The following is a 19077-nucleotide window of genomic DNA, read 5'->3' as shown; positions in this document are numbered from 1 at the left end:
GCTCTACCTCTGTGTCGTCAAGTATACTATCCATCCATATCTGTGCTGCATTGTAGTTGTGCACAGTATATAGTAGGAGGACAGTGCAGACTTTTGCTGACCACCAGTATATATATATAGCAGTACGGTACAGTAGTCCATTGCTCTACCTCTGTGTCGTCAAGTATACTATCCATCCATATCTGTGCTGCATTGTAGTTGTGCGCAGTATATAGTAGGAAGACAGTGCAGATTTTTGCTGACCACCAGTATATATATATATATATATATATAGCAGTACGGTACAGTAGTAAATTGCTCTACCTCTGTGTCATCAAGTATACTATCCATCCATATGTGTGCTGCATTGTAGTTGTGCGCAGTATATAGAAGGAGGACAGTGCAGAATTTTGCTGACCACTAGTATATATATATATATATAGCAGTACGGTACAGTAGTCCATTGCTCTACCTCTGTGTCGTCAAGTATACTATCCATCCATATCTGTGCTGCATTGTAGTTGTGCGCAGTATATAGTAGGAGGACAGTACAGAATTTTGCTGACCACCAGTATATATATATAGCAGTACGGTACAGTAGTCCATTGCTCTACCTCTGTGTTGTCAAGTATACTATCTATCCATATCTGTGCTGCATTGTAGTTGTGTGCAGTATATAGTAGGAGGACAGTGCAGAATTTTGCTGATAACCAGTATATATATATATATATATATATATATTTTTCTATGCATCATGTGCTGTTTGGGACTATTTTTTTAAGTGCCATCCTGTCTGACACTGCAGTGCCTCTCCTAGATGGGCCAGGTGTTTGTATCGGCCACTTGGGTCGCTTAGCTTAGCCATCTAGCGACCTTGGTGCACTTCTTTTTTTCTTTGCATCATGTGCTGTTTGGGGACTATTTTTTTAAGTGCCATCCTGTCTGACACTGCAGTGCCACTCCTAGATGGGCCAGGTGTTTGTGTCGGCCACTTGGGTCACTTAGCTCAGCCATCCAGCGACCTTGGTGCACCTCTTTTTTTCTTTGCATCATGTGCTGTTTGGGGACTATTTTTTTAAGTGCCATCCTATCTGACACTGCAGTGCCACTCCTAGATGGGCCAGGTGTTTGTGTCGGCCACTTGGGTCGCTTAGCTTAGCCATCCAGCGACCTTGGTGCACCTCTTTTTTTCTTTGCATTATGTGCTGTTTGGGGACTATTTTTTTAAGTGCCATCCTGTCTGACACTGCAGTGCCACTCCTAGATAGGCCAGGTGTTTGTGCCGGCCACTTGGGTCGCTTAGCTTAGTCATCCAGCGACCTTGGTGCAAATTTTAGGACTACAAATAATATTGTGAGGTGTGAGGTGTTCAGAAAAGTCTGGAGATGAGTGGAAATTATGGTTATTGAGGTTAATAATACTATGGGATCAAAATGACCCCCAAATTCTATGATTTAAGCTGTTTTTGAGGGGGTTTTGAAAAAAAAAAAACGAATCCGACAAAAAATTTTCAGGGAGGTTTTGCCAAAATGCGTCTGAATCCAAAACACGGCCGCGGAACCGAATCCAAAACCAAAACACAAAACCCGAAAAATTTCCGGTGCACATCACTAACTGTTGAGGGAGACAATGTAATAGCAGATTATCTTAATAAATATTTTTGCTCAGTATCCGCTACTGAAAGAGAGGCGATGGGGCCACAGTTAAGTTGCAGGGATATTCAGGAAAATGAAACAAGTACATTTACAGAGAAGGTCCTACCAGAACTCTCAAAGCTGAAAGTGGACAAATCTATGCGGCCAGATGGTAGCACCATTAACAGAATTATTCAACCAGTCATTAGCTACAGGAGTAATTCCAGAGGACTGGAAAAGAGCAAACATAGTCCCACTGCACAAAAGTGTAAGCAAGGAAGAGGCAAACAACTACAGACAAGTAAGTCTTACATCAGTAGTAGGGAAATTGATGGAAACACTGTTAAAAGAAAGAGTTGTAGATTATCTCAAATCTGGCAATTTACAAGATCCCAAACAGCATGGATTCATTGGGGGGGAGATCATGTCAAACAAATCTTATTGACTTTTTTGACTGTGTGACTAAAGTGATAGATAAAGGTGGAGCGATAGATATGGCTTATCTAGACTTTAGTAAGGCTTTTGAAACTGTTCCACATTGCAGACTGCTAAATAAACTCAAAAGTGTGAGATTGGATACTAAGATTGTTGAATGGATAAGATCTTGGTTGCAGGATAGAAAAATTGTAGTTAATGGAGTGCATTCACAGGAGGGAACTTTTACCAGTGGAGTACCACAGGGGTCTGCAGTGGACCAGTGCTTTTTAATATCTTTATTGGTGACATTGCAAATGGTATTAAAGAAAAAGTATGCCTTTTTGCAGATGACACAAAGGTATGTAACAGGGTAGGCACACTAGGAGGGGTAAAACAAATGATTGAGTATCTAGGTAGAATAGAGGAATGGTCAAGAGTGTGGCAGTGACAGTTTAATGCGAAAAAATGCAAAATCATGCACTTGGGTCTCAAAAGTCCAAAGGCTAAATCTAGTATTAATGGCACTTTACTGGAAACTACTGAGGAGGAAAGAGATCTAGGAGTCACTATTCCAGGTGACTTAAAGGCAGGTAAGTAATGTAACAAAACAATGAGGAAGGCTAGTCAGATGCTTGGCTGCATTGGGAGAGGAATCAGCAGCAGAAAGAAAGAAGTAATAATGCCACTGCATAGGTCATTGGTACGGCCTCATCTAGAATACTGTGTTTAATTCTGGAGGCCATATCTTCAAAAGGATATTAATACATTAGCGACTGTTCAAAGAAGGGCAACTAAAATGGTGCATGGCCGACAACACAAAACATACCCAGAAAGACTAAAAAAAAATATCAATATGTATAGTTTGGAGCAGAGAAGGGAAAGGAGAGACACGATAGAAACTTCCAAATATATCAAGGGTTTTAACGAAGTCCAGAAGGGTTACATTCTTTAAATGAAGAGAAGCAATAGGACACAAGGTCATGCACTGAGATTGGAGGAGATAGGTTCAGGGGAAACTTGAGAAAAAATTACTTCACAGAAAGGGTATTGGACAAGTGGAATAGCCTCCCATCAGAGGTGGTAGAGGCTAAGACAGTAGAGCAATTTAAATATGTATGGGATAGTCATATGGATATCCTTACAAAAAATAAGGATCAAATAAGGTTTAAGATAAAAATATGGTTAAAAAAAAAGGGGGGCAGTCTGGATGGGTGAAGTGGTTTTTATCTGCCATCAAATTCTATGTTTCTATGACTGACACGCAGCCATGGAGAGACAGTGCCGGGGCATTGCAAATCTGGCACCATCTGCCTGTCCGCTGGTGGCCCGGCACCAAATCCACATATGCTGGTGGGACACATGGAGAAATAAGAGGATGCTGGATGGTCAGTCCCGGACCCCACCATTTCTGGTGGCAGACCTGGGTACTAAGGATAGTTTTAGACACTTATATTTTAAGTAGGGGTTATATTCAGCTCAGGAAAGGCAGAAACAAGAAAGCAAAGGCTTTTTTGTCTATGAACAATTGACAGGCAGTATTACCTTACCCAAACTTATAGCTAAAGACTGAATAGAGAAGACTCTAAGGCCAATTAGACATCCTATTCTAGGAGCTCCCTGTTATCACTACAGAGTCAAAATACTTAGAAAGGAGCCTCACAAATGGAAGCATTGAAATAGTCCATAGTGCTTATTGTGGGCAGAGGTACTGCTTTTTAACCTAGAGTATTAAAGGGTACTAATAATGATTATTATTATTATTATTATTATTATTATTATTATTATTATTATTACTACTACCATGGATCTATAGTAAAGACCTTGATAATGACCCTATGAGTGGAAATGTGTCAACCAGCAGGTGAGAGGAAAACAGATCTCTTTTGCAAGTTTACTACTAAGGAGCTGCAGATCGGGTGGACATAGTGTGTCACCCCGGAAAGTGGCGTTCATGCCCCTTTAAACATTTACTTACAGTGTCTACAGCAGTGAAGGTGAAGTGCTGGTGCAGCAGGGGTTAAGAACGGACCTTAGTTCGATCACATGGTACAGATGCTGATGGTGGATTGGACAAGGCAGTCTGGGAGCAAAGTAACCTTGTGGGAAGAAGAAAGAGAAGTCTGAAGGTAGTGACTGGAGGTGCTGGACACGCTGAGTGAGGAGAGGAGCGGGAGCTGAGTAACTGAATGGCCACGCTGGGTGGTGAGAGTAGCGCAGCACAGCAAAAGCAGCAGGGAGCTACTGGGAAGCAGAGAGCCGGGTGAGTGAGTGAGTGTGAGACATCGCAGTCAGAGTCCGGACACCGCCAGCCCTAGTGAAAGGCATGGACGCTGCAGCCATCTTGTACAGTGAGGATCCTATTTGTCACATGCTGTGCAGTGTAAAGGGAACAGGCAGCATAATACAGTCTTACAATGCAACAACTTACAAATAGGCCCCCGTTAAGACAACCACCCCATACTTAAACACTGTTGGGAGATATATTAATGAGCATGGAAGAGAAAGAGACTAATACCCCTTTTCCACCTGAGTACCAACTACAACCCGTGTCGGCCCCGCTGTTTCCACTGCACTACGACACGGGTTATTCCCGAGTCGGATCTGTTTCCACTTAACCAGGGTAAGCTCTGTAAAAGCCTATTGATGTCACTTGTTACTCTGTTCTGAAACAAGTGTAATGACCGTTTCCACTGCACAATTACCCGGGTCATTACCGTGTTACCGTGTTCGACCCAGGTAGCTGCCCGGGTAGGATTCCAGGGTCACTCAACCCGTGTTGAGCCATTTCCACTTACTAAAAACCTGTGTTGATGCGCGCCCCTGTGCAAAACACGGGTAGATTTAGTTAGTGGAAAAGGGTTTGAGTCATTTATGCAAGTGAAAGTGAGTTACTTATCTGGACAAGATTGTGTCATGTATGCAAGTACTCCTTTATCTGGAGAGAGAGAGAGTTTATTTGCCCAAGAAACCTTTACTACTAAGTAAGTTGCCTTTGTCAGGAGACACTACAAGCCCTTAGCAAACTACATCCTGAGATACAGTGACATTCCTATAACCCAGGTTTACCAATTACAACACTGTGGCACCACAGGATTTAAAGAGGTATCCAATGTTATTTACCAGTGAAGATTATAACAACTTGGTTAGGGAAAGCTAGAAATTTAGTAACTGTTATTGTAATAGTATGTTTTTCGTTACTCTTCTTATCACTACATTACAGCTTGTGATTGCAATATGCCAATATTCATGATTTAATTGATTGTCTTTTCATTTTTTGAATGGTCCATTGTGATGTGGACAACAGTCAATTGTCTTTTCTTTATCTTCTTTTATTTCCCCATTCATTCATCTTGTGATTATCTACTATTTTTGCTAATTAACCAATCATTATCCTCAATCTGTGCGGTTCAATAAAAAGACATACTGTTGGAATTGCTGACTCACTTCTGTTTCATATCAATCTATCCTCCCTCTCTGAGCAAGGCAGTAAAAAACAAGGTATGGGGAAGAACATTTCAAGAGAAAGGTCTGTCGCATAGCCACCCAACACCTGTGATACCTCTCTCAACCACTTAGACCTACCCGACTACTGGGGTATTACAATAGTAGCTGTGTACCCGGGCGTTTACATCTTATATGCTCTATGCTCATCTCCCCATGAGCACTTCCATCTGGTAGGCAAACGTGGCCTGAGAATATCTTTTTACTTTTTATTTTACATTTTTATACACATTTTAAACTGTTTTGGATTTTATGGGGACTGTAAGGGCCATGAAAGCTTTGTGGTAATGCACTAGATGCGTCCCGTTTTTTTCCTTTACATATTGCTCGAGTTGAGAATCGTATCTGAAAGGAAGGTATGAGAAGCATAAAGAGCATCGTTGAATCAGGAGACATAAAAGCCCTTTTGGAATACTGAACGTATGTTCTTTAATCCCATAAGATCTTGTGAATATAAAACCCTGTGTGGGACTAAGGAATGATTACACTTTTTATGGAAAATTAAGATTCAGGAATACTGCTGATTGAAAGCAACAGGACTCACCACTGTTCTTAGATTTGTATTTGTGTGTATTAAGATGTTTATGTGAGGGAGGTGGACATCAGAAATCAAGGAACGCTGCAGAGGAAAATAGTGGAACACTTTGTGGTTAATTAATCTCTTTTGGACTTAAGTATCAGTAAGAGTGTGTTGACTAAACTGAGGGCTACTAAGAGTTGGACAGACATGTATATACACCTGTTCCCAAACACCTAGTATAGGCTGGTGAGAGTGCGCCCTGATGATAATATTAACAAACCAAACATGAGGTGGGATGTAATGAACTCTGAGTCTGGCGGATGTGCAGGATGCCGGCCGAACTAGGACTTTTTTTAAAGGGGCAGTCACGTACAAGGCATGCTTTAGCCTTGTACATGACTGCCACTTTAAAAAAACGTCCAAATTCGGCCTGCATCCCGCAAAGCTGCCAGACTCGGAGTTCATTATATCCCGTCCTAGGGATCTAGACAAAATTAACCTTACTAATACAATGAGTTTCACTGATAAAATGTATCAATTGACTTCATTGTACCCATGAGGTTCATTGCACCCAACATAGAATCTAATCACAAAAACCCAACCATGCTGGCGCAAAAGATGACCCTACTAGTGTAAATTCTGCTATTTTACCTTTTTAAACAAGTTAATTATATCTTACTGCCCATTCAAATGATTACAGTCTCCCAAGCTACAGTCTCAGACCATAAAATTACCGGGACCCGGACCTGGGTCTAAGCTCCCCACTCACCCCCCTACTACATGTCAGCCAGCTGGCAGCCACTGAAACTGAGTGCAGCAGTCTCCACTGACTGCAAGGGGGGTTAGTGATCACACTGATCGCGTCGTCCCCTCCCCCTGGATTTGCCCCATGCCCATGGTAAACTCCCCCGTGCCATTCAGGTTGTAGAGGGTTTTTTTTTTTTTTGGGGGGGGGGGTTAAGTGGTTGTGGCCACACCTCTGTGATTAGGCTATGCCCAGCCAATCTCTCTATGGCCCTGACACTACCAAAGAGCTGCAAACAGACTGGGGTTTTTATTCATATATTGCACCATGGGTGTCTGGTTTTCTGGCAAAATAGACTTTGTAATCAGATGCTGACAACCAGGGTCATACAGCTCCTTACTGGGCAATAGTCTTCAGTCTGTATTTTGCTGCTCACATTGGGGGCAAGGGCTACTTTTTTGCCAACCAAAGCTACACCCACTGAACTGGTTCTTTTTGGGTATCTTTTGCCTGAGGTCAGCCAAAGCTACACCTATGGGCCTGAGTCCATTTTTACTCCCTCTGAATAGTTAATCACTGCATCACATTGTTGGTGACATGGGTTCTGTTTCATACAAGTAAAATAACAGTGTTGCATAATATGTTGGCTCTTTATAGAGGAGGGACCCACAAAATGCAAACAAGAGTAAGCAAAAGAATGTTGTGGAGTTTGGAATTCAAAGGTGGAAACATTGTTAAATACCAGTCTGTAAAATGTACGGCCAGTATTAACCCCCTAAATGACTTTTCCATCACTTTCTGCAATATTTATCATTTATCATTTACTAATAAAGACTTTAGGGTTTGACATTATAAACGTACTAAAAAATCATGCAAACATATAATAAGTGACCTACATGGAAATTAAGAAACAACGTATAAAATAAGCACAGTTTTTGAATATAGGACGAAACTGAGAACTTCAAAAAGACTGGTAATACCGAAGATACTGGCTAGACAGTCCTTTAGAAATGTTGTATATAAAACTGCACCTAATAATTATTTTCCTGACTGTCTGTTCATTATCATTGTCACAGACAAAGAAGTTGTAGAAAAAAATGACACACTTCAAAGTTATAATAAAAATAGTAGATTTATTTCTTAAAACCAATAAGCTGAGCACTAACAATAAAAAAGGCAGACAGCCTGAAGGGGTTTTCAGCAAAATGAAAAAGCGAAACAAAGTGAGGATATTCTTCTCTCTTACAATTTATATTAATCCAGCCAGGATTTATAGGCTGTTTTATAGTAAAAATCTAGAAAAGAGGATACTACACCCACCCCACTGACAGGTATAAATATTCTATTCTACTGTATCTAAGTTGTGCTGTGTGATTTGTCAAAAGATCCTTGAAGACTACAGAAGTTGGATCTGCCATTATACACAATGTCTTGTACATGGAAAAGTGGATCTGTCAGATCATCAGTTAGTGGTAGTAGTCACAGAGTTAGCAGTATGGCTGTAGACCTGGCTAAAGGATCTGAGCACTTTGCAGTTGGGAGTTTCAATGCAAATGATGGTCTTTTGCATGGTGGTGAAAAGGAGACCATGCAAAACCTGAACGTCCGACTGGCTTCTTACCTGGATAAAGTGAGGGCCCTGGAAGATGCCAATGCTGACCTTGAATCAAAAATTAAGGAGTGGTACATTAAGCACCAGCAGAAAACAATCCCGGGAGACTACACAAGATACTTCAGCATTATTGAAGACCTCAAAAACAGGGTAAATGAAGGGAAATATAGGACGCGTTTCTGAAGAATGCTTATCCATATTCTGAGTTCTGAACATAGAGCGATGAATAACTGAATATTGGTTAGACTCTAAAGCCAAGGTTTTAAACTTTTAGGTCATCCAGCTGAACCTTTTTGGTACAATGACTGTATAACTGCAACTCATTTTTTTACTCATAATTTTATATAATTTTGTAAAAGTAGTTAAATTTCAAACAGCTATAGTATATTTTTATTCAAAGAGTATAATTGATAAGGGTTAAGGTTAAAAACATTATGAGTTATAAATGAATCATGGGATACTTAATTTTAATATTCAAACTTAGTATGAACTAAAAGTACAAAAAAAACAGTATGTGACTGATTTAAGAAAATAATTTACACTGTGTACCAGAAAATACAATTGTAACAACTACACAGCTAATTGCTACTACTTAAATACTAATTTTATTTTCTAAGTTCAAAATACAGTGGAAATTAACTTGACACCTAGAAGTCTAGTGTGTAGTTTAACAAGTTTCAGAAAGATGACTGCTACAAAAAGATAAACTGTACTCTAACATTTTCTTTGTTGTCTTCTGATTTTGTGGATTGTCTTGTCATTCCTAGATCCTAGCGGAAAGTACAGACAGCGCCAGACTTGTCCTGCAAATTGACAATGCCAAATTGGCGGCAGAAGACTTCAGACTTAAGTAAGTTAAGACACAGTCTACTCAAAGAGTACATGTAAGGTACATGTGGGTTATTTTGTTTCTGTGCAGGGTAAATACTGTCTGCTTTATTTTCACACTGCAATTAACATTTCAGTTTGAACACACCCCTCAAATCTAACTCTCTCTGCACATGTTATATCTGCCCCAACTGCAGTGTAACATGGTTTTGCCCATTAGTGTCAATAACCCCCTTAATACAATATGAAGATTAGTCAATCCAATTCCAAAATCAATTTTATGAAGGCACAAAGCAAATTTCTTTAGTGAATTAACCAAAATGAACATAATTTATCACACAATAATAATTAGTGAATAAATATAATGTTTATCAATGTTATTACACTAAGGTTCCAATGTTTTTTTGCACCTGCCCATAAAATCTAATATATCTATCATTTTCAATCCTGAATGGCTGTCTTTCCTCTGCCATCTGTGGTGGGAGCCAGAGCATGTATCTACTCTGCACCCTGCTAAAGGGTCCCACTGCTGTGATGGCATATAAAATGCCCAATCACACATCAGCCCATGGGGCGGGGGAAAAGGTGGAGAAAAGAAAAACAGGTGGGAGAAATAAAACCAACTCTCCACACAGTGAATGACAGGTTAAAATTGCTAGTTTCAAATAATATGCTTTCCAGGTAGTGTGTCTAATCAAGAAATAATTAACATTTAATTTACTGAAATCATGTTTTGTATTCATCTTTTACTTCAGACAATCGGCAAATACATACACATGTTTAAAAATAGCATCAGTATTCAAAAATTACTTCCCTTCATAAAAAAAATATATAAAAGTTTTTCGTTTTAACATGAAAATCATTGTGCTGAATACTACAATATAATGGAAAAGTTTAAATAGTTGAAATAATTGGCATGTGCCCAAAATTAAAGGCCCGTACGCACTGGCCGATATATCGGCCGTTCTCTTAAATGGCCGGTATATCGCGGGTCCGTTGGCCAGTGTGTACGGCCGATACGTCTGTGAACTCCGTCATTCACAGACGTATAGCGTCAGCCCCGCAGCACAAATGACGGCCAATATATCTACCGATATATTGGCGCGTCGCTGTGTGTGTACGGCGGTCGGCCGACTGCCCGTACACATGCTGTGGCGGCCGGCGGTGATTAACAGCTGAACTGGGTGGGCGTGTGTACACGCCCGCCCAGTTCATGACGTCAGTCCCCGACAGATCGGGCAGTGTGTATGCTCAACACACTGCCCTATCCGTCCATAGATATATCTGCAGATCATTTGATCTGCAGATATATCTACTAGTGAGTACCCACCTTAATAGTTGAAGTTGAAGATGTGGAGGCTGCTGACATTTCACAGTCATGTGAATTACTGAGGAGGGGATATATCAAACATTCTAAAGAGGACAAGTGGAGAAGTTGCATATAGCAACCAGCTTCTAGTTATCATTTTATAGAATGTACTAATAGCAGCTAGAAGCTGATTGGTTGATATTTCTCCACGTGTCCACTTTAGAATGTTTAATATATATTTCCTCCCCTTAATAATATCTATAACCAGACAAACAGCTGCAGTGCACAGTTTGTTCTCATGGTTACATATGTTGATAAGGCGGTCAGTTTTTTATACACAAATCTTTAAAGACCAACAACAGCCATGTCTTGTGACTCTTGTTCTATAACTGCTGATTTAGAGCATAAGTCATAACATCAGAAGTAATCCCATAAAGAAGTAGTTTCCAGCATAAGGATTTTAATTAGGCAAAATATTTTTTTATCAATACGTGGAGTTACCTTTCATTTTTTTCTAAATGTAATGTCATGTACTGTATCTACATATTTGCAAGTATGTGTTTAATATGAAGTTCCATTTTAGGTATGAGAATGAGGCCTGTCTTCATCAGACTGTTGAATCAGACATCTGTGGCCTACGTAGGTTACTAGATGAATTGACTTTCACAAAGTCCAACCTTGCATCTCAGTTGGAAAGTCTAAAGGAAGAGATTGAATGCATGAAGAGAAACCATGAAGAGGTAATTTTACCATGTTGACATAGTTAAAATGTTGACATTCTACATGTCGATACCTGCACCATGTTGACATATGACATTTCTATATAGTTATCATGTTGACAAATACTAATCTTATGGTTAGAACTTAGCCTTAGAGTAGTGACAATTTTAAAATAGGTGTCAATATTAGGAACACAGTAATTTTATATCAAAATTGATATGTTGCAAGTTGACTTTGTACATGCTGACATGATGAACATGAAATACCTGTCAACATATTGGATTTAAGAGTTTGATTGTCAACATTATGAATGTCGACAAATAATACTTAACCTCTTACAGTTACATGTATCTTTCAGCTTTGGACTGGATTGCTCAAGGATAAAACTCTTCAGCCAGTGTACCCTATACAAAGCAATTTTAATAAAGTATATTCATGAAGCGGTAAAAAGAGTGGAGAAGCCAGTGGAAAAGTTGCCCATGGCAACCAATCAGCTGCTCCGTACAATTGTATAGTATGCAAATTATAAATGTTACTTCATTGGTTGCCATGGGCAACTTCTCCACTGGCTCACTTCTCCATCCTTTTCACTGCTTAGACCTGCATAGACACCGCATAGACCCCAATATAAGGGGCATGTGTTCTGATGTTCTAGTAATAGGGCCTAAATACAAACACTAACAGCATCTTCCCTCCTGGTGTTGTGGAAAACAAGAGACCTTTTTTTAAAAAAATATGCAGTCTCTTGTTCAAATAAGTTGATTCACTACCAACATCCTAAAATACTTTGGTTCTATATTAAATAATAAAAATTAAACCAAAACACATATTAGCCTTAATCCGAACGCTTGCCCTTACCTAGCCATATACCCATGTGTCAAATTCTAAATCTGATTTTATTGTATTATTTACACTTACAAGCTGAAGTTCAGACTCTAAACCTAACTTGATTTGTAAAAATGAGTCATTAAAGACTCTGATCTTTTTTTCAGAATACTTGGCTTTATTTGAAATGGAATACAGTATTTATAGAATACACTTGCAAGTACCACTCGTGTGAGATTAGACTATGCGTAATATGCCCTGTACCCACTGATCTGTTAAAGTAACTCTGAGTACAAAATTAATAAAGTATAAAGTACTTTACCTTAAACAGATTAATGCATAGACTAGACAAATGTGCAGCTACCATAGGTGCAGGGAGTGCAGCTGCTATAGGACCCAGGGCTGAAAGGGGGCCACCTTCCCTGTCAATTTTATGTGTTATACTGTAGTGTAAATATTTTTCACCATTGGTTAGTACATAGCGGCCCATAACAACTTTTGCCTTGGGGCCTGCAATTTATATAGGTACGCCCCTAGACTTGCTCATTGTAATGTGGTATAAAATAAACTGACCATCATGTTACATAATATGAATTGGAGCACTGTAACGTGGGAAAATATGAAGTGGAGGCACTTTAGTGTGGTATAATATGAACTGGGGTCACTGTAATGTGACATAGGGGTCTATGTACTAAGCATTGGAGAGATAAAGTGGACAGAGATAAAGTGCCAGCCAATCAGCTCCTAACTGGCATGTGTGGCTGTGTTTAATAAAATGACAGGAGCTGGTTGGTTGGTACTTTAGCTCTGTCCACTTTATCTCTCTCCAAGGCTTAGTACATAAACCCCATAATATGAACTGGGGACACTGGGGCAGATGTATTAAGCCTGGAGAGAGCATAAGGAAGTGATAAACAAGTAATAAGTGCAAGGTGATAAACGCACCAGCCAATCAGCTCCTAACTGTTACTTTAAATATTGGAGCTGATTGGCTGGTGCGTTTATCACCTTGCAATTATTACTGGTTTATCACTTCCTTATACCTTCTCCAGGTTAATACATATGCCCCACTGTATGTCATAATGTGATTTGAGGGTATTGTGTTGCAAAATATGTATTGGCAGCCCTACAATGTGACAACGTGAAACTGGGCTTTAAAAAAAACTAAGGCACTATTATGGAGCAAAACATTAACTACGGCACTGCTATGGTTCGGAAAATGAACTAGGGCACTATTATGAGACATAAAATGAACACCTGCTGCAGGGAGGTGTCTCTAGAAGTAATGAGACAGGAGCCCTTCCACATGTTTCTATAAGGCCCACAAAGTTCTGGCTACACCCCTGGACCTAGACATTGTTTAAGTATATTTGAAGTTACAGACGATTTAAAGAGAGTAGTTTTGTTCTTAATAAGTATGAGCTCACATTTTATTTTTGTGTTTATCTAGGTTTTTCTTGTGATGCCCTAATAAAAGTTACATGGATTTTTCTTGTTTCTCAGGAAATGAAGGCTTTGAGAGGACAGAAAGGTGACATTAATGTGGAAATGGACGCAGCCCCTGGTATTGATCTTAGCAAACTTCTTAGTGACATGCGGTCACAATATGAAGAAATCGCTGAACAGAACAGACAGAAGGCTGAAGAATGGTTTAAACAAAAGGTACAGTATTATGTTCAAAATGTTCAGGATGTATTTTTCAGGGGATCGAACGCTATGGCTGTTTTTGTCATAATTTCCATATGTTTGTAGAGCTCTGAGATGCACCAGGAGATTTCCCACAGCAGTGAAATGGCCGAGTCTCACAAAACTCAGCTGACAGAACTTAGGCGCACACTGCAAGAACTAGAAATTGAACTTCAAGCACAACTTGCCATGGTAACCATTTTATTTTTCTGTGGTTCATTTAAATAGGAATTTTGTGGAAGAAGCATAGCACATGTGGAGTAGACTTTATTGCACTGCTCAGCATGCAACAAGATTAATTAAATATTCCAAAAAATATACAGCACCAAATATATTTTTAACTGTCTGTGCCATCTTTATTTATATTTAGATAAAATTAATAATAGAGAAAGTAAAGACAATTATTACTTGCTGTTAGTTGTGATTGTAACCTTGTCAAGAAATTAGATCAATTGATATGAAGCACATCTGTTAACTGGGTTTGTCGTGATAAAAAATAACAGAAATCCTCCCTGGAGCACTCACTGGCTGAGACGGAGCATTGTTACAGTAGTCAGTTGGCACAACTACAGGGATATGTGGGAAATGTGGAAGAACAGTTGAGTCAGGTCCGCAGTGATCTGGAACGTCAGAATGCAGAGTACAAACTTCTTCTGGACATCAAGACCCGTCTAGAAATGGAGATCGAGACTTACCGTAGACTACTTGACGGAGAAGCGTAAGTTTCACAATGCACATGATAAAATTAATGAAGTACTAATTTAGTGGTTGCTACTTAAGATAATCATTAAGCCTCCTTACATGATTCTGAAGTAGAAAATAGTCAAATTACTAGTCAGTATTGTACTACTGAAACAACACAGTACAAGAATATAGTATTACATACAGTAGAAGAATATGAACATAATATCTAGTATTTATAATAAAAAAGTATCTCCAAGATTGATAGTTTCAGGCAGGCTATGAGCAATATGATATTAGTTGCGGTTATTTACCACAGCTAATTACCATGCCAAGGCAGGGCCAGATTAAGCCTTGGGGGTGCCCGGTGCACTTAAGATAGGGGGGCCCGGGTGGAAGGTGGGGGGTGTATATTAGATTCTGCATACATCCCAACATGTCCTATTCCAATAGGGACAAAATGCTCTCTACCTGGACTTCCCACTTAATATACAATTGGCGTCACCTGTGTTGAACTATTTAATTGATAAGAAAGGCATTTCAACACAGGTGATCGCAATCATAAATTAAGAAGGAAGTCCAGGTAGAGAGCATGTTGTCCCACCTGGAATGGGTCATGGTGGGAGGTATGGTTTGTGTATATTAAATTTAAACCAATGGTGTATATTAGTTTTAACTAATAGTTTAATAATGCCTGGGTACTGTTTATAGCTCCAACTAATTGAAAGTTTCTTGTAGTGTAATAAAGACAGCTTAACCTTAAAATACACAATAATTTATCTTGTCACATGCAATGATAGCAGCAGACTCTGTACTACTTACACACTGGGGCATGACTCAGGAGGAATCTGTGTGTGTCTCTATCTCTAGACCCAAATGGTATAGTTACATAACAGTTTACACAGGACTCAGACACCCAAGCAGGGAAGATGAGAAGCTGGGATCCCTGTGCCACTTACAGCTCTCTCCATCCTCCTATCTCTCCTCTGGTCGGAAAGCTCTGTCGGTAGTTCATGAAACATGATATTCCTGTGTCTCTGCCTTCACTTCACTTCTGACTGCTGGTTCTTCTGCTGCTGAAGAGGGAAAGCTAGCAATGTCAGTGTGTTCTGGCTGGGGGGGGCCCTGACAAAGGGGGGCCCGGGGTACAGTATGCCCTGCATCCCCCTTAATCTGGCTATGTGCCAAGGGCTATTCTATTAGCCCTGGGTGCCGACACTTAACAGGGTTTTGGTCTGCCTGCCTCAGGCATGCAAAACTAAATCCCTGATTAATCATCTCAAAATCTGCGATGACTGCCGCAGACACACATGGGGCCACAGCTTTTCGAGAAACCTAATTGTTTCCATGTGACACAGGGTAATTAAGCGCATGGTAAAAAGGGGCTTTAATTGGATAGCCATTTTTGCCATGTGGTAAATCACCACTAGTAATAGGATACCCCCCCCCCCCTGTAGGTCCAGAATAGAAGTGTAGGCATGACCAAATGGGAATGTGATCAGCTAGACCAGGGTGGGGCTGGCTCTTATTGCAAGTGTGGCTTATTTTACTGTTTATCAGTTTTTCTTATTGGAGTGTTAGAGGGTATGAAAGAGGGCTAGCAGGGGAATCTTGCAAGCAATCAATTTGTTGTATTGCCATTTCTTGGACATTTCATCACTACTGTCTATCTACAAGATGAAATATGAAATGTAATTATTATGGTACCAGGCTTCAGAAATAAAAAAAAATAACCAAACTTTATTTAGTTAATAGATAGCAACATAAGATATTATTATCAAACACATTAAAAACAAATGTATCTTCCAAAAGTACTTCTTAATTTTTTTTCTAATCTAATATCACATCAGCCGTTTCACACTGTATTAATTTTTATTCTAAAATCTTTTTTTAACTTGAAGATTTAATAGATGAAAGGATAAGATGACCTCTGTATCTGTGACGTTTTGGCAGAGGAATAAAAGTCCATTTCTATTTTAAAAATATATACTGTACATAGATTAATTTTATTTGCTATTTTAAAGACATCAGTGAGGCACTGATATTAGATTACTTTTATGAATAGACAGCAAATTTCACACTATCATTTTAAAATGATTGGGAAAATCAGCGCAACCTCCTACTTGCACCAGAACATAATGCAGCAATTTATCTGTGATTATTTCTGTGGCCTGTGGATGATGTTTCCACATATATATATATATATTCGAAGTATAAAAAAGATTATTATTATTATTATTATTATTATTATTTTACTAAAATGACACCTTACATATCTAATGGGCAAATATACTGTAGTCATATCCATATATCTCCACTTGCAGCTGACTAGACATAACTGGGTAGCATTGGGCATTGTCACCTTGATAGAATAAAAAGTTTTATGGAGAATATTTTATTATTATTATTATTATTATTACTATTATTATTATTATTATTATTATTATTATTATAATTAGCACTTGATACTCTATTTGGATAATTTTATTTTTTTATTTATGTATTATTGTTTGATTGAAGTCACTTTATGGTTTTAGCATCTTTGTGCTCTGTCACTTTCTTTCAATTGCTAAACATTTTCCGGCTCAATGGTAAAACTAGGTAGCACTTTGTCAGTCATTTATAACCAGAAACACGTAGGTGTCCTATACCTCTTTTTTTTATTTTTTTAAATTTTTATAATTATTGTGAACATCCACATTTAGGGCCTAATTCAGTAAGGATTGCAGAATTGCAATCCTTCTGTTCGCATTCTTGGGGACCACCCAGCATGCTGACCGCCGCCTTCCCCCCCCCCCCCTTCAAAAGCAGAAATTGCGATCGCAGGAGGCCCATCGCCATGTTTCCGATCGAGGCAGCTGTGTGTGATGTCACACAGCCACCGCGATCACGCCCCCATTCGCGCCGCACCGCCCCGCCCCACACCCCTTTGCCATCCTCTGCCCATGCAAAGCTCCATCTCTTCCCTGTTAATGGAGCATTGCCTACCCCCTCCCTGCCCCGTGACTGAGGCGATCACATTTTCTGCACCCCTCTCCACAGAAAATGCGCCTGCATTATTTCTAATTTTTTGCAGTTGGATGGCACACTGCGATCCAACCTGAATTAGGCTCTTAGTCCATATATGCACTGCAGGTGTAAATTCTGCTGACTTATTTTCAGTTCTGCATCATGCACAATGTCTTATTAAGGGAAATTGTACCATAAGGAATATTATAATCAAGTTGATATACATTATTGTGTGTTTTCTAGATGGCAATACAAAGAGCCAGCTCCAGTGAAAGGTATGTGTGCATTCTTGAATGTAGTCAATCTGCCTTAACAAACACTAGTTAAAAAGTAACATTTGCATATGTATATTTAATATAACAACCTTAAACTTTACTGACATTGATGCTTTGGTGTAGTATTCAGCAATATAACTTTAAATACACATCTGTAAAAATAGAGTTCCAGTATCTACAAAGCACATTGTAAAGGTCAATATAATGAAGACTATGTTAGTACGGTATGCGGTTAAATACCGCCACACGGGATCCTGGTGATCACAATACCGTCGCCGGGATCCCGCACAGCGGTACAATGCCGACACCGGAACGTTGGAAATCAAGGAAAAAACAGGGGTACATCTGTAAATGAGCCACATAATAAGTAACTAACTTAACAGAAATACATCTGCATTCTTTAGAATCAAAGAAAACCAGGAAAGTCACAACCATCGTTGAAGAAGTCGTAGACGGCAAAGTCATATCACAGAAAGTGAATGCAACAGAAGAGAAGCTGAAAATATGATAAAAATGTAACTTTTTCAATATCTTTATAAATGATATGATCTGCATTTGCTTATGTTTTAAAGTTAATCAATGCCAGCAAACAACTGATCGAATATATATTCTATTAATATCCAATAAACTGTATCATGCAATTTATTTTTGTCATCTTTCATGAAATACAAAATGGTGTTTAGTCTTACTATCTTAATGTAACTAAATACGCATATTTTAATTGAATACCTTTTTTCATAAATTCTTCTCAAGATACTGTATAGTGGGTAGATAACCTGACAGGTTCCCCTGAACAGGCAGATTCAATGAGATCACAGTACAATTACAGGTGACAAATGAATCAGCACCGCACCATCTCCTATTTAAAGAATAATTTTTATTATGTTTTCCTCCCAAAGAGTTCTTGGTTACATAATAGGTTAATTGTCCATGAGCTAGCACTTTCTCTGGCCTCTGGTCTCTCTCTCTCTCTCTCTCTCTCTCTCTCTCTCTCTCTCTCTCTCTCTCTCCCTCTCTCTTAAGTTACTTATTCACACAGTCTAGTCACAATCTCGTGAGCTCAGGGTAGGATTCAGAGATGGATGGTAATAGCATCAGTGCCTCATCTTCAGTGATGCTAAAATATACTAATGACATAGGAAGCATCTGGGGCTACTACTACCAACAATGCAGATTTGAGTTCTACGTCCAGAGACTCATGCTGGGTACACACTAGGGTAATGGATCAGCTATCCAGCTAATCCGATGACTTGTCTGACGATTGGGACTTGTGGTGAGGTAAATGGCTCAGGAGGCACTGACTAGTACCAGAACCAGATTTACATACAATATATGA

The 19077-nt window shown here is 39.2% G+C and overlaps 1 protein-coding gene across 1 annotated transcript; it reads left to right on the top strand.

Annotated features, from left to right (window-relative positions):
• Positions 1–8222: 8222 nt before the first annotated feature.
• LOC135055570 (keratin, type I cytoskeletal 17-like) lies at positions 8223–18364 on the top strand. Its single transcript, XM_063959799.1, has 8 exons — positions 8223–8558; positions 9176–9258; positions 11129–11285; positions 13594–13752; positions 13843–13968; positions 14280–14494; positions 17710–17741; positions 18146–18364. Exons 1-8 carry the CDS (start codon positions 8223–8225, stop codon positions 18247–18249), a joined length of 1212 nt encoding a protein of 403 aa, XP_063815869.1. The 3' UTR covers positions 18250–18364.
• Positions 18365–19077: the final 713 nt, after the last annotated feature.

Source organism: Pseudophryne corroboree, chromosome 3, assembly GCF_028390025.1.
Source record: "Pseudophryne corroboree isolate aPseCor3 chromosome 3, aPseCor3.hap2, whole genome shotgun sequence".
NCBI lineage: Eukaryota > Metazoa > Chordata > Amphibia > Anura > Myobatrachidae > Pseudophryne > Pseudophryne corroboree.
This window is presented reverse-complemented; position numbering and strand designations above follow the sequence as displayed.